This window comes from Lycorma delicatula, chromosome 2 (assembly GCF_047948215.1).
Source record: "Lycorma delicatula isolate Av1 chromosome 2, ASM4794821v1, whole genome shotgun sequence".
NCBI lineage: Eukaryota > Metazoa > Arthropoda > Insecta > Hemiptera > Fulgoridae > Lycorma > Lycorma delicatula.
In genome coordinates, this window is record NC_134456.1 from 79,521,195 (window position 1) to 79,536,337 (window position 15,143).

At 31.7% G+C, this 15,143-nt stretch overlaps 2 protein-coding genes across 10 annotated transcripts in view; one reads left to right on the forward strand and one right to left on the reverse strand.

Moving 5' to 3' along the window:
• The window catches only part of Rbcn-3B (WD repeat-containing protein Rbcn-3B), a 409,024-nt gene that overhangs the window by 240,758 nt on the left and 153,123 nt on the right, over positions 1–15,143 (forward strand). The gene's annotated exons all lie outside the window — the stretch shown is intronic.
• On the reverse strand, positions 12,128–14,905 carry LOC142318922 (uncharacterized). Its single transcript, XM_075355596.1, has 2 exons — positions 14,832–14,905; positions 12,128–12,852 (listed from the first exon to the last, which is right to left on the reverse strand). Exons 1-2 carry the CDS (start codon positions 14,841–14,843, stop codon positions 12,283–12,285), a joined length of 582 nt encoding a protein of 193 aa, XP_075211711.1. The 5' UTR covers positions 14,844–14,905; the 3' UTR covers positions 12,128–12,282.

Genomic DNA, 15,143 nt, shown 5'->3' on the forward strand with positions numbered 1-15,143 from the left:
AAGCAATCAAATAAACCCACTCCAGGAACCCCAGCTTCAAAATCCCATCAAATGTAAGGCTCCAAAGGAGTACTGTTCCCACGTGCAACCGCGGAATGCACTAAAAATTGGAGGGTGAGCCAAGGCCGAAGGGCGACTCTTCACGCAGTCGGGGAAAGCAGAATCCGGTGATGTGGAAATCGGCCCGGTGCGGGACTGTCCCCGGGGTGAAGCCTGCTATTAGGCAGGTAAGCTCCGGATCCGACTACATCGGGTAGATCGAGGAGATACGGTCTGAATGGACCAAAGTCTTCTCAAAGAAAGAGTCGCGGATTGCACTGGAGTTTCAGCAGATGATCGACGCCTTTTTAAGTGGGCTCCAAGGCGCCAGCCTTTTCCTGAACTCAGTCGTTTCGCTGCTGTCAGGAAAGGTCGACCAGGTTATGGAGGGAGTTCGGGGTTTCAAACCGGTGACGGGTGAGGCTATGGGCGAACTCCAGAAATCTATTAAACGGGTGGAAGAGAAGGTTAGGAAGCCTGTTTCTTTCGCCTTAATTGCCGCTGCGCCTGCGGCTAAGCGAGTTGGTCCACCGTCGCCAGTTCAGGCGTCGGCGACCAAAATTAAACGGATTACTGTCAGGGTGGTCCCGCTTAAACCTAGTCTCGGGGTTCCGTCGGTAGCGACGAAGCTAACCCGTAAATAAGCTCTGGACCCGAGGAGAGAAAGGATCAAAGTCTCCCGGGTCACGAAAACAAGGGATCATGGCGTGTTCTTGGAAGTCGTTAGTGAGCAGCAGGCGAAGCAGCTGCTTGGAGGCCGACGTTGTGCAGAAGAACGGGCTGAAGGCTCAGTTGCTGGCCGAACGGAGGCCGCAGATATTGGTATATGATATGCCAAGGGCGACAAGGTAGAGGAGCCCGAAATCCTCAGGGCCGTGCACGGTCAACATTTTTTCTTGGATATGACCGTCGAGGACTTCTTTAGGGAAACCAAGGTGGTTCGACAACTGGGGAGGAAGGAAGCCCCCAAAGAGTCACTGGGTTTTAGAGACCTCACCTAAGATCCGGTGAACGGCTTACGTCCGCTCATGCTTTTAGGTTAGCTGTAGGAGCGAATTAGGACACTGGTCGCTAAACTGTTTGAGCCCAGTTGCCGTTTGTAGCACAGACATTCGGTCTTATGCTTTAGGGTGGCGGGAGAAATGCCAAGCAAAAAAAAAGCTGGTGTACTGATAGGGCGGCAAGCCTATTTGTTGCGTAATGAAATTATTTAACTAGATGTAGCATTTTGGATGACTGAAAATCTGATTGTCTGTTGTGTCTTCACTTGAATTATTTCCCTGTTTCTTCCTCACCATTACTTTGGTTGAAAAATGGAATTATTTGTAATTTATATTGTCAGGATCCCATTATCCCATTTACAAAAACAAAAAAAAATAACATTATCAAAACTCTTTCACGCTTCAATGAAACCTTTTTTTTTTAATTTACACGCTCTGGAAGAAATAGATAAAAATTGTACGAATGAAAATGAGTTTTGAAATAAAATTTCCGGAGACTTCCTTTTCATTTCGTTCGGAAACTGGTTGTAATTTCCTTTTGGTAAAATTATTATTCTATAATTTACTACCCGGATTTTAGTAATAAATTTAAATTTTTAAAGTTTTAAAGTAAATAAATTTAAATAGCTTTCTTAAAAAGTTTTCTAAAATTCCAAATGAAAATTTCTTTGTTCATCTTGCAGGAACAGTTTTTTTTAGAATCTTCTCGCTAGTTATCTATTTTAGTAAAAGATACAAGTAATAAGGCGATGAAAAGTTTTAAACGATTTTCATACGTAATTTATTTTGAAAATTTTAACTATCGCTTCTCTTCTGGGTAATAACTTACCATAAAGTTTATCCAGATGAACACCGGGCGACTCAACATAAGCCATTATTGAATGCTTTATTAATTTTGTAAAATAACGAACGTCCCGATTTGGATGCTTAGCTTAACATTTTGTCATTACTTATCGTCCAATTATTATTCGTAAGTGAAAGATTATATAAGAATTCTCCTTTAAATATAAAATAAGTAGTAAGGTATCTATAAAAAATAATGTTTATAAACACAATTTATTTCTGAAATTTATGAAAGAACAATGTATCCTATATCTTGTTAATTATATTATCTTGATTTAATGAAGGTAATTAGTCATAACTAAACTATAGCTAATTTCTTAAGCGTTAATTTTGATAAATATACATTAACTGTGATTAAAATTTCTTACTTTTCATTAAAATGTTCGAACGTTTCAAGCGAAGTCAGCCCAGAACTTGTCCTTGAGATCTGTTATAATTGATGCTTGATTGTGGAGAGCTGTTGAGCAAGGGCTTTTATTGTCATACCAAGTTGAGAAGTTGCTTGTTAAATGAAACTTGTTTACTTACGTTTGTAATGAGTTTGTATGTAAAAAAAAAATATATGTAACTTCGATTGTAATCGTTTTTATATTAGAAATAAATCATGGCTAAATAAAAATATAATAAATAAATAGGAAATATTTTTCCTCATTCTTTGACTGGTAAAAATAGAATAAAAATTAGTAACGATTAAATAACGTTCTACTGATCTGATTTCCTTAAAGTTACGTAGTCCGGTTTTACCTTAAGCACCGTAGACACAGATTGACCTTTTGTACAACCACCAGAGGAAATAATCTCCGAATATGTCCATAGCCAGAGCTATCCTCATTAAACTACAACAAGGGAACATAAACTGTACAGGTTGTCATTCCTTAACACAGATCCAGTAGACTTCTTACCAAAACCCGCGAAAATACTGAGAAAAAAAGAATAAGGTTGTGGGAAAGGTGTGGATAATAGATTTATCTATACAGACCTTGAAACAAGACAAACAGATCTATTCAAAAGTGTATTATTCAAATATTATCCAGGAAATTAATTTTTCTGCCAGTAGTATTCGGAAATCGGCCATCATAAACTAGTTCATTTACGCTAAATTCTTCGCTTTTCCTTCTGGTACTAAATTCAAGGTTCATTAAGAACAGTTCTTTTCGTTTACAAAACTTGGCGTATGGAAGCTTCCTACTGCCAAAAAGTCACTAAACTTGTTGGAATATGTATCCTTACAGATATCACCAATTCTCCATATGGTGTAATGTTAGGCAAACAAACCTTAGATGAATTTTTACGAAGATTACAGCGCATTTGAGTTTTCCATTCCGTTCGCTTAGCCCTAATGCATGAATAAAATCAGTGCTGTGTTCAGTATGAATTTTATACAGTACGTAAAGAAGAAAACCTACGGATAACCTGGCGTGCGTAGTTAAAACTTCCGTTTTTGAGATTTAGTTAATCGAGGTTTTGATGTATAAATTCATTCACTTAAAAATAATTAAATTTCTATTTTAAATAATAAAATTTTACGACCAAAATTTACTTATTGACCAACTTAAATATGGACTATCGAATTTAGGGTTAAATATCTCAGAATTCCAATATTATAATTTTTAAAATTTGTAAAAATTTCAGTTTTGCGTTTTTTAATTAAGAAATGGTTAGAGATAAGATGTTTGAAATGATTTTAGATTAGTCCTAAAACAGAGTTTATTTTTAGAAATAAACTCTGGTTCTGAAGTCTTGACCGATTTTCAAATTACCAAATTTTTTCAAATGTATCTCAAAATTAATTTTTTTTACTTTTTTCCATTTTGTATGCTTTTTATGTAGGTGTGATATTTTTCAAGATGCAGCTCGTAAAAATATGGCATACTACGTATTTGTTTTTTCAGTGTTATAGATTAATTTAATTTTTTTTTGTTGTAATTTGTTAGAAGAAGGTTACGTATTCAAATCGTTGAATAAATATCTTTGGGTGTAAAATTAATTTAATTTCTCTCAGGAAAAGATTTAAAAGTTAGTCTAATTTGAAATTCGACAGATACATTTAAAACATTATAACGAATAAATCCTTAATTAGTTAAGATTTAGTTAAAGAATTTGGGAGTTATCAGTCAGAATTTGATCTATAAACCAGTTTTTTCGGATTACCTAATAAAGAAATTTCACGAATAATTAAATATTTATAGGAAATCAAAAAACATTAAAATTTACATCTAAATTTGTATTTGTTATTTAATAAAATCCGTTTAACTATTTGAGAAATATCTATCTTCAAACTATCGACCGCACGTAATATTTTATTAGATATTCGTGTTCTCGTGAATATGGAATTTAATTGTGGTAAGATTAATAGTTTTCACTGGAATAAACCTGTACAGAAACCGCCTCGGTAAAGTGTTTTTTTATGAAAAATTTATTTATATGTACATAAAAAAGAATTCCTTATTTGTTGCTTTAACTAGCATTCTTTTCGTTAATTTTATTTTGGTATTATGTTTCTTACACATTTCTTAATTATTATCTTTCTTGTAACGTTAAGTTTGTTTTTATGGCAGATATTTGTGTTCATTATAATAGTTTAACCTATATATAATTTTATTACCGTAAAAATATGTATTAAATAAACAATTTTGTTATATAACATAATTTCGTATCGTATCAGACACGTAATTTTTTTCGTCTAAAACCACAACGAACATATTAGATAACATATATTTTATATCATTGGCTTCTCTGCGCAACAATAAAAAAAGTTGATTAGGAATTATTATTTTGATTAATTTCCATCGGTTAAACCTATTTCATAGAAAAACAAATCATCATTCAATTTTGTTCGATATACCTTCCATTTGTAATGCGACATACATCTCCCCACCTGAAGTCGATTTCATTCCAGACTGTAACCAGCAAGTCGTGCCTTACCTCTCTCTGCATCTGCATCTTAATTTAAAGTGTTAGTTCAACAAGATCAGCAGGCAAAGTTAACCCGATCTTTAATGAAACCTCACAAAAAAAAAATTAGCGGGATCAAATTTAGGGAGCGAGATAGCCGTGTAATCGGACTTTCACGATCAATCCACGAACCTGGGAATCGAGTATCAATAAAATCTCGGACTTCTAGACGGTATTGAAGTGGTTCCCCGCCTTACTGGTAGCAATGGCGTCCATCTTGGTCATCATCGTCTTACTGAGGAATTAGAAAATTTTGAAGCATGTCCAGATAATCGATTCCGTTTACGGTTGTCTCCTGGAAGAAGAACGGGCCGTACAGTCTTGTTTGCTTAGGGCACAAAAAACATTGACCTTAGAGTTATCACGAATGTGCAAATGAGTTTTATGAAGGTTTTCGCTACCCAATATTCGACAGTTATGGATGTCAACGTTGCCACTGATGTAAAACGTTGACAAGTCACTAAAAATACATAGTCTAAAAATGTATTGTCGTCTGTAATTCTCTATCCATCATTTCAGCACAAAACTGCAGCCGAGCAACCTTGTCAACTTCTAATGAATTGAACTACGGTTAGTTTGCATGGATTCAATTACAATCGTTTACTTAATACGCCCCAAACAGTCGTTTGTGGAATGCCAGTCTCACATGACGCACGTCGAGATGATTTTTTTCTAACTACTTGCAAAGCTTTCTCTTAGCTGTTCCACAGCAGGTTCAGGGACGCATGGGCGTCCTGGTGATTTTCTACGTTTAACAGAACAGCCTGTTTCAACGAAGGATTGGTGCCAGGAGAAAATTGTATGGTTAATAGGATGCTCCCTGCCGCACTCTACGAAAATTACGTTGAACTGCAGATACTGACTGCAAATCGTAAAACCAAAAGACACAGCGAGCACGTTCCGCATCAGTAAATGTGTCCATTTTTGATAACACTGATGACAGCGCTGGTGGCCGAATTCGGTACTAATGAGTGTGTCAAAATTTGATGTGTTTTGCTACAAAATCTAAATAAATTTTTATATGGTTTTACAATTCTGAAGTCCTTCCTGAACCACCCAGTATTATTGTGGTAAAAAAAAAACGATGATGTAGTTCTCTGGGTAGGTAACTTCCCGCTTTCGGCATTGATTGGCTGGCTGATAACCGAAGCAGTTAATGAGAAAAAGAGAACTCATGGAAATATATAGAATCTAAGTTGTTGCTTTTCAAACGTATAAACCTGAAGTTTTAATTATTAATTAATTTTTTGCATAAATGGATTGAGTTACTGTCATTTTCCGTACGATAAGACAATTATCTTTACGCGCATAGTTTTACAGATTATTCTAAATGTTTTTTTTATTATTATTGTCCTTTTAATTAGAAAATTTATAAGATAGTACGATGAATAATAAATTTTTCCTTCGTCATTGGGGAAAGGATTAAATTTTTAAGTTATGCGCATACCGGAAAAGTTCAATAATATTGTTAGACATTATTACAAAAATATGCTTGATATTTTATTCGTATTTGATATTTATTTTTAACCTTTAAAGTAATAAATTTATTCAGATTTAACTTTTTTATGTTTATAAGATAAGTAAATTCTTTATTTCTGATTAAGGCATAATGAACGTTTTGTAGTTCACTTCTTAAAAGGAAAAGACAACTTTTATATCGAGTTAAATATTAAAGAAATATGCGTTTGCTCTTTTATAAATAACTGTATTTAATGTTATAATAAACCCCTATATTACTTTGAGGTGTTCATGTTAGACTACGCAATGAATAATAAAACTGTCAACAAAGAATCCATTAAAATAATCAGTATTGTAAGTATTTATTAAATTGCATCACGATAAAAAACAATATGCAGCGATTATCATGTTAGCTACGCTTATAAAAAAAAAATGCATTTTTTCTTTTGTATTGAGTTTGCCAAACCTCTAATTCAATTTGTACTTGTGTGTGTATCTCATTAACATTTAAGTGGATAAGTAAGTAAGTAATATGTATCGATATAATTCAATGTTTCAGGGATTTTTTAATTTGAAACATTTTAAATAATAGGATAATTTATAATTGTCTTGCTTTAATTTTACTTAAAATCATCTAGTTGTTAAATTGTTTATCATTTAAAGAATTATCATAAATTTATTTTCGATTTTTTACCTGTACTGTACTAAAAGTGTTTTTGCCATTACCCAAGCTTTTTTGCTTAATTTATATTTTTCGGATATATTTTTTAATATTGTTAACTATAGTTATAATAATTGAACCGGTAGAATAAAATTAAATTATGTATCATAAAAATAATTAAATTTTCTTTAAATAAGTGAAACTGAGTTACCAATATTTTGTATGTATGCTACTCGATTAGGTTGGCCAACTATGAAATCGTAATTAAGACTGTTTTTAATGAAGACTGAGTGTAGCAAGTTTTAATACACTGCTGCAGTCTTTACATACTGAAACTCAAACCAGAAAATTGAAATTTTGCGTACTTATTTCAAATTACATTTGCTTGTTCAGAGTACGTTAAAAACAATAAATTAATAAATTATTATGCTACCTACAATAATCACAGCGTAATCCAAACTAAACAGCGAATATGTATGTGTCTGATGACTGTTTTAAGGTCAAAACGGTTGTTTAAGCAGTACTGACCGTCTAATTTTCGTATCTTAATCCTTTTTACCTTTCATCAGGAAATCATTTTATAATTAAATAATTTTCTTAACAAAAAGAAATATACTATTTCATTATATGAGAAATAAGTAAAGAATTAAGGTTTAAAGTTTTGATGAATTAAAAAAAAAAATAGCTGACAGCACAGTTGTTTCTGATGTACGACTAACACACACAACTTAACTTAAAATGTTTGTCATTTTATTAAAATAAAATACTTTTTTTAATTTATTTAATTCAAAGATTCTAACTAAATAAATGCGCGCGCAAACCGTATTTAATTCGCGCGGGTGTGATGGTACAAGTGGCGATGATATCCGTACTAACTAAACTAATGTAATTTCACAACTTACGTAGAACAAATTTCGCTTGTCGGTCGGCAGACTGGTGGAGTCGCTAGGCTTAACGTACCAGGTACCGAGTCAACCGGGCGATCGAGTACAAGACCCAGCCAGACCGAGTTACTTTTTTGGACTGTAAATATTATTCATTTATTTAATTTACCTCTCACCTGTGACGTCACAACATAGCAGACGATTACAACAGCTGTACTTCAGTGCTACCAACCTTTGAAATATTAAATTAAATATTAATATTTAAAGTGTAAAAAATAATTTGGTTGGCATTTGCAATTTCCCGATCCCTGAGAAATTTTCCTGTGGAATTTCAAATTTCCCTACCCAACAGGACAAGGGAAAAAAGAATTTTCCACGAGGAATAAGGGAAATTCCAAGATGGCTGACTGCGACACTAGCGCTCCTTGTGGTGACAGGGGATACTATTGATGCAGTATGCCCACTTAGCCACTAGTTTAGAGCATTTTTTTGGGATAGGGATGCGATTTTACAAAAAAGATTTGTTGCTGATATTGTTATTTTTTAATTGTTAACAAATCTGCCAAATAAAAATATGACCTTAATTAGACGAAATCTCGAGAAACTGAAGACGGCCTTGTTTTACAGCCTCATCCCGCTGTCCTTTAAGTTGAAAATTTATTGGTGTCAGTACCCCACATATATAGAAGTAATCTGATGAAGTTTGGTCAAAATTGGTCCTGTAATTCTACAGGAAATATAAGGTGATTTAGAGGCTAACACCGAACACGCACACACACTCACGAACATTTACATGCATTTACAGGAACATTACATCCAAAAAATTTCCTTCTGGTTTTTTGGTTTCCTTAGGTGTCAAAACGTCAAGATCGGTTGAAAACCGCATATTCCCATATTGACCGATAACAGTACTTTTCCTTCTAGAGCTACAGCTGTGCTATGAGCTATCTAGACGGGAAAGTAAAATTACAACCGTTGATAGGAAGGAAGTAGATTGCAAAGACGAACGGATAAGAAATTATTTTTATCTTCCTATTTCTTTAATTATTTTATTTAAAAAAATTTTTAAGTTCCCATTTATTACAGACCTAGTTTCTTTTAAATATTAATTTATTTTATTAAACTCAATGTAATAGGTCTAGTTTTTTTGAAAGTATTTTTTTTTCTTGTATATGTGTTAGGTATCTTAACCACGATTATGTTTGACGGCCAGAAACAAAATACACAAGTAACCTCAAAATATGGTTTTACTATTTTACCGAATGAAATTAATCCCACGCCCGATTTACGTGAGAAAATGAAGTGTGAGTGGGTAGTTTCCCATTATTCTCTGTACTTAGCCGAATATGTTATTCTCTGTTCGAATATGTTATTCTCTGTTCGTAGCCGAATAAATTTATAGCTGACAAGTGTCAGCTATAAATTTATTCTTGGATTTATTATTTAATAAACTTCATTTACCTCAGAAAATAATGAAAATTAATTATTATCTCTTTACGCTACTGACAGCTTTACATTCAAGATTGAAACAAATAGTTTAAAATGAAAAAAAAATGTTCTCCTTTATGTAAGAGACTGTGAATTATGCATATTTTTTCCTCACGATACTTAATGTTTTTTCTTTAACTCCAATGATTCGGCACGTATGTTTTATTTTCTATTTCATAAATGTTCAAGCCTTATTCTCACAAAATAGAACGACTTCGATGATTTTTTTGGGGAAAGTCCCGCAAATTTTCCGTAATTGAACATTTTTTTAAATGAAAAATTGCGTGATCTTCATTGACAGTTTGAATATATTTAAATTTTTTTACTACAATTAGTGTGCTGGTTTATAAGTTGATGATATTTTAATATTAAAATTATTTTCGCGCCAAATTTTAAGGAATGGAGAATTTAGATTAAAAAATATATATATATATTCACATTCCTCAGGATCTTAGTTCGTGCTCGGTAGTTGTTATTTTACGTTCTTCCTAAAATTCTTTTATTTATGTACATTAAGTCGCAAATTCTAAAATTTTGCGTTTCTTGTTTACGGCTTTCTTCGGACAATTAGTATTGTTTGTTTACCTATTCTTATTTTAAATAAAATTATTAAAAAAACTTAAAAAAGTTTTAAAAATTTAAAAAAAGTTACTTTTTCGTATTATTTTTTACTTTATAGTGTGGTTCTTCAAATCTGTTTTCAAATTTTTGAAGTTTATTTTTCTTTATAGTAATACTTATTACAATGTTATATGAATTAAATTAGTATCGGTAAGTCTATATATCTTAGAAGATTTTAAGAATTAGATGTTTCATTTGATTAGTTGTTACCTCATTTTGGAATTTTACTTTTAATGACTGATGTAACACATAACCTTTTGATTGGAACAGTTCCACATCTTCTTTTTTTTTGTAAATATACTGTGTATTATTTTTCAAATAATACGTGAAATAATATCAAATGAAAACATTGTGATGTAATATTTTTGACATGAATCTAATTAGATATTACGTAAGCACCATCATTTAGCTTTATTTATTAATTTAACTTATGTTAAATTTTCACCTTTCGTGGTTGTTTACTTGTTCAGCAGAAAGGTCTTTCGGGTAATATATAATACATAAGGAATGATAATGTTGAATCATATATTAAACGTTACTCGTAGTTTAATATTCGTAGAAGGCTAACAGTTAGTTACGTATCCCGTATTTTTCGGTTTAGTACAACCGTGCCGATAGTGCTTAGGCTTTGTATGACATACACTTCGACAAAGATTTAACCGTTTGATATATGCGTAAGTGATTATAGAATAGTTACTGACTAGTCTATTTTAGAATAATTAGTAATCTGATAAAATCAGGCCTAACTAGTTAAATCAGTTGAATTTATTGAGAAGTTATGTCCTGTAATTATGATTACTTTTTTATTTTACAATTTTCTATTAGTCTTAAAACGTTTATTTGTTAATATCTAATACATATTTACCTGTTTTACGGTGTAACTGAATGATTGTAAGGGATCTAATTTGAGAAACAGAACCTCCAGAAAATGGCATACCATTATTTAAGAACAAAAGTATCCTATCTCAGCTACATTGAAAAAATGAAAAGTTAAACGGTCTCCAGTTGCATACTTAAAGTGGCCCGGATATAATATTGTATTTTTTTGTGTGTTGCCACATTGTTGTAACCACAACTAATGCAGGTGATATCGAGGCCTATAAGTGACACCCGTCACTTAAGAGCCAGCCGATTAGTGAACATTATTACTTGCAGAGAAAGCAACATTGTTTGGTGAGTTTCGCACCTGAAGTCTTTCACATACGTAACAGCCATCAGAGAGACTGTTGGTTGTTACGTATGAAAATTAATTTGAAAACATCAAATTAAATGTTTTAATTCTTTCTGTTTTAGAAAAATCCACGGTAAGGAAATCATTTCCTCTCCTTAATAAGTTAATGTAACTTAATTTTATAAATAAACATAAGTTTATTTTTATATTATTGTAATTTTTTACTGTAGACACCTTTTTTGTGGAAAAAATGTTTTTATAGCAAGTTTTCTTATGGTTTCGCTTGTATTTGAAAGAACAGTTGTCGGCTATATTTTTGTTGTTTTAGATGTTCATTCCCTAAGTTGGGCTATTCAGTAGCCTAATTTACGGGTTCATCTTCCAAATAAATGTTTTTAACATATTTTATTAGAATATGAATTTGGTATTTGAAGTCTATCTTAGTTATCGCTCAGTTATGCTATCATTTTTTTACGTTAATAATCTTATCAAGTCGATAATTTACCTTTCTGTAATTTTTATGGCGACGAATCTATTTAATTTGTACAATATTTGTACCCTTTTATTTAGTTTTAAGTGATATTTTATTTAATGTCACACAAAATTGGTACAGCTAACAACTACAGTAATAAATAATTATTATTTTTGTTTTATATCTGTAAAATATCTTTTCTTATTTTAATGCACATCTTAATGTATAAACGATATTTGTGCATTAATTTTATATATCTTATCTATCTATGTAAATTGGTATGCAAATTGATAAAAAAAAATATGTAAGGTGTTCTGTGTGTTTCTGTAGTAAGGCTAAGAGACGTGTAAATATGCATCTTTTAGGTGTAGCAGTCGAGTAAAATTTATAATTTAAGCAGATATTTTAATTTATTAGAAAAAACTTCTTAAGTTCACTGTTATAGTTGAAGCTGAAGAACAACTTACATTTCATTGTTATAACTAATTCGTTGAAATTAATCTGCGGGTTTTAAATAATTAAAGACAAATATACTTTATTTTATAATTTGTTTATTTTGATGAATTTTTGTATGACACTGGAAAATTTTTTAATTTATGAGGCGTTCTGAGTAGGAATTTTATCGATCGAAAAGGTGGACTAGCAGAGAGGCCCAACCGGGGTCTCGACGGCTCTGGCGCTGGCAGTATCTAGTCGACTCTGTATGAGATGGCGTGTCCTGGGTTGTTGACGATGGTGGTCAAGGTTGCTGCGCGTACGGCCGGAGCAGCTATGTAAGGAGCGACGCCGGGGACGATGGCGTGTGCGGAGTACGGAAAAACGGCTGAGTACGGACCTGGAACGAAGGCGGGAGCGTAAGGTGCTGGGATTACAGCAGGAGCTGCGGCGTACGGAAGGACTGGAGCGTGTACGATCGGGGCGGGTACGATAGGAGTGGTGCTGGCCGGAGTCTGGACGACGCTGCGTCTGCTTCTCGATTTAGCGGCGGCTACTTCGGCGAAGTGAGCGGCCTTGGCGTGAGCTACTTCTGGGGTGTCGGCCAAGTATCCGGATGGAGTTACGACTGGAAGGGCGTAGCTCTTGTACGGAGAGTAGGCCAACGGTGCTGCGTACGGGGCTGCGTACGGGGCGGCATACGGGTAAGCGGCGTACGGGTAGGCCGCGTACGGGTAAGCGCCAAATGGAGCTGCCGGTGCTGTAACAGCATAGCTGAAACCTGGCTTAGCGACTGCGCAGGCAGCGATGGCGCAAAGGACAACCTGCAAATATAAAAATTAATTATTAAAAAAAATAATAACTTTATAATTAGTGCTTAATAGATTAATAAATAACACTTAAATTATTTATTTGTAGTTCATTGTCGCTTGAAATTCGTTCTTAAAAACGTACTCAAAATCATTAACATTACGAACGATCTGTTTATATAAACAGTACATGGAAAATGATTTATCTTTTACCTGCCGTTCATCGTTCAATCCTTGAGATCATTGCTCTCGTTAAAATCATTAATTTTTGGAGCCTACTTGTGTAGTCAAAAATAAAAACAATAAACTGGTATTATTCTGTATTATCTGGCAACATTCCATCTTGTCGATTAAGTATCACAAAGAAGGTGATTTGAATATATTTTAATACACTTAACTTGAAAATGTATTTCAAAATGTAATTTTTGATAACGGTGTGTGTTATTGATGTTATATTTCACAGTAATTAATTCTTTTAGCATAATTGGAGATTTGATCATCTCCGCATTTGTTGATTGATATTAATACGGGTTTTTTCATTTAATTATGATTTAAAATTAATTTAGTTTTAATTTTAAATATAATTTTTACTTGATTTATTATAAATTTCAATTTTGAATTCTTAAAGCGGAAATAGCTGGGCAATTTTAATCCTAAAATTTAGATATCAGAATAGTATTTTTCAAATTTCGTACGATAAGAAAATTATTATTTTTATTTTATATTATACTCCTATATAATAAGGTTTATTTTTCTATCTTTCAATGGTTTTTTTAACAAGTATTTTTCTTTTAATAGGTTGCTTTTAATAAGTACAGTTTTTAATAAAAAACTAAACAAAAATTACATAAAGATAAAAGTAATAGTTACAGAAAAGAGAACTTTTTATGTATATAACATTTATTTCTGTGTACGATTAATATTTTGTCATTTAATTGTTGACAGTAATTTTTTTATGACATGTATTTGTTTCGTTACTAAAATGTCTATGCCGCCTCATTTTTATAATACAGACGGGTTTTTAGTTTTTTGTTTTTTATGAAAAGTAGACACAAAGAACCTCAATTTTTTTAAATTTTTTTTAAAGATCTATTAGCAAAATCAAATGGTTTATTTTAAAAGTATTTATTTTCTTTATATTGTTAATTATGGTGCGTATTAATTTTTTCGGAGTTTGTAACACAGTTAATGTTGCAGATTTTAACTATAATATTAAGTTTACACAATATTATTATATATTAATCATTGTTTTTGTGTTACTATGAACAGATTTTTATATTTCTTCAACTTTATAATGATATTCGATTTGAAAACGTGTTGATTAATTCTTCTTAGGTTTTCTTTCTTTTATTTTTTATGTATTTATAAAATCAAATTAGTCGTATAAATAATAAAAATAAAGCTATATATTTATATATATATTCTGATTATTAATGATTGTAATTGAATTTTTTTAATTAAATATTATAGTTAACCTTTTCAATTCTTGTTACGCATAAATATACCGTAGGTTATCTTATCTCTAATTTCAGTTTATTAAACAGTCTGTTTCAATTTGAAATTTTTATTATTTGTAAAAATAAAATTTACATCTTATTTATTATTGATGTATTATTTAAAATATGAATAATTCATTCTTTCAATTACGAATCGTAGACACGTGTAAATAAAAAATACATATGATAAATAACGTAATACTTAGTTGCATTTAAATTATCTGTTTTGCCATATTTAATTACTTTAAGGCTGCTTATCTGCTGAACAGATAACTTGATTAATGTAAACTGGTTTATTTTAAACCTAACCTATCCTTTATATTTAATTAAATTAATGATTTTTAAAAGGTTATATATATATATATATATATATATATATATATATATATATATATATATATATATATATATATATCCTTTTAATATATATATTATCGAAATATAACAGTTTACCTTGTTTATTTTATTTAGAATAAAACTGTATTATTGCTTACTTACCAAGACTTTCATGATGAAGGTGGATGACGTTTGTCTGAAGTGACTACGAGACCTGATGAGTCCAGTGCCAGGTCTACTTTATATAGTACTCTGAGCCAAGGCCGGACTCTTTGGTCTTAATACTTCCTTCATAAGAAAGAACACACCCTTGATAAAAAAAAAAAATAATAATCCAGATAAAATAATGAATATATATGTTCTGGTCATTCATCCGAGTTTAAGCAAACCTACGCTAAAATGTTTCTTTTAATTTTTTTTTTTTTAAGTAAAATTTTCTTCTTTTACTATTGCTTTGATTTTTCAGCTGTAAAA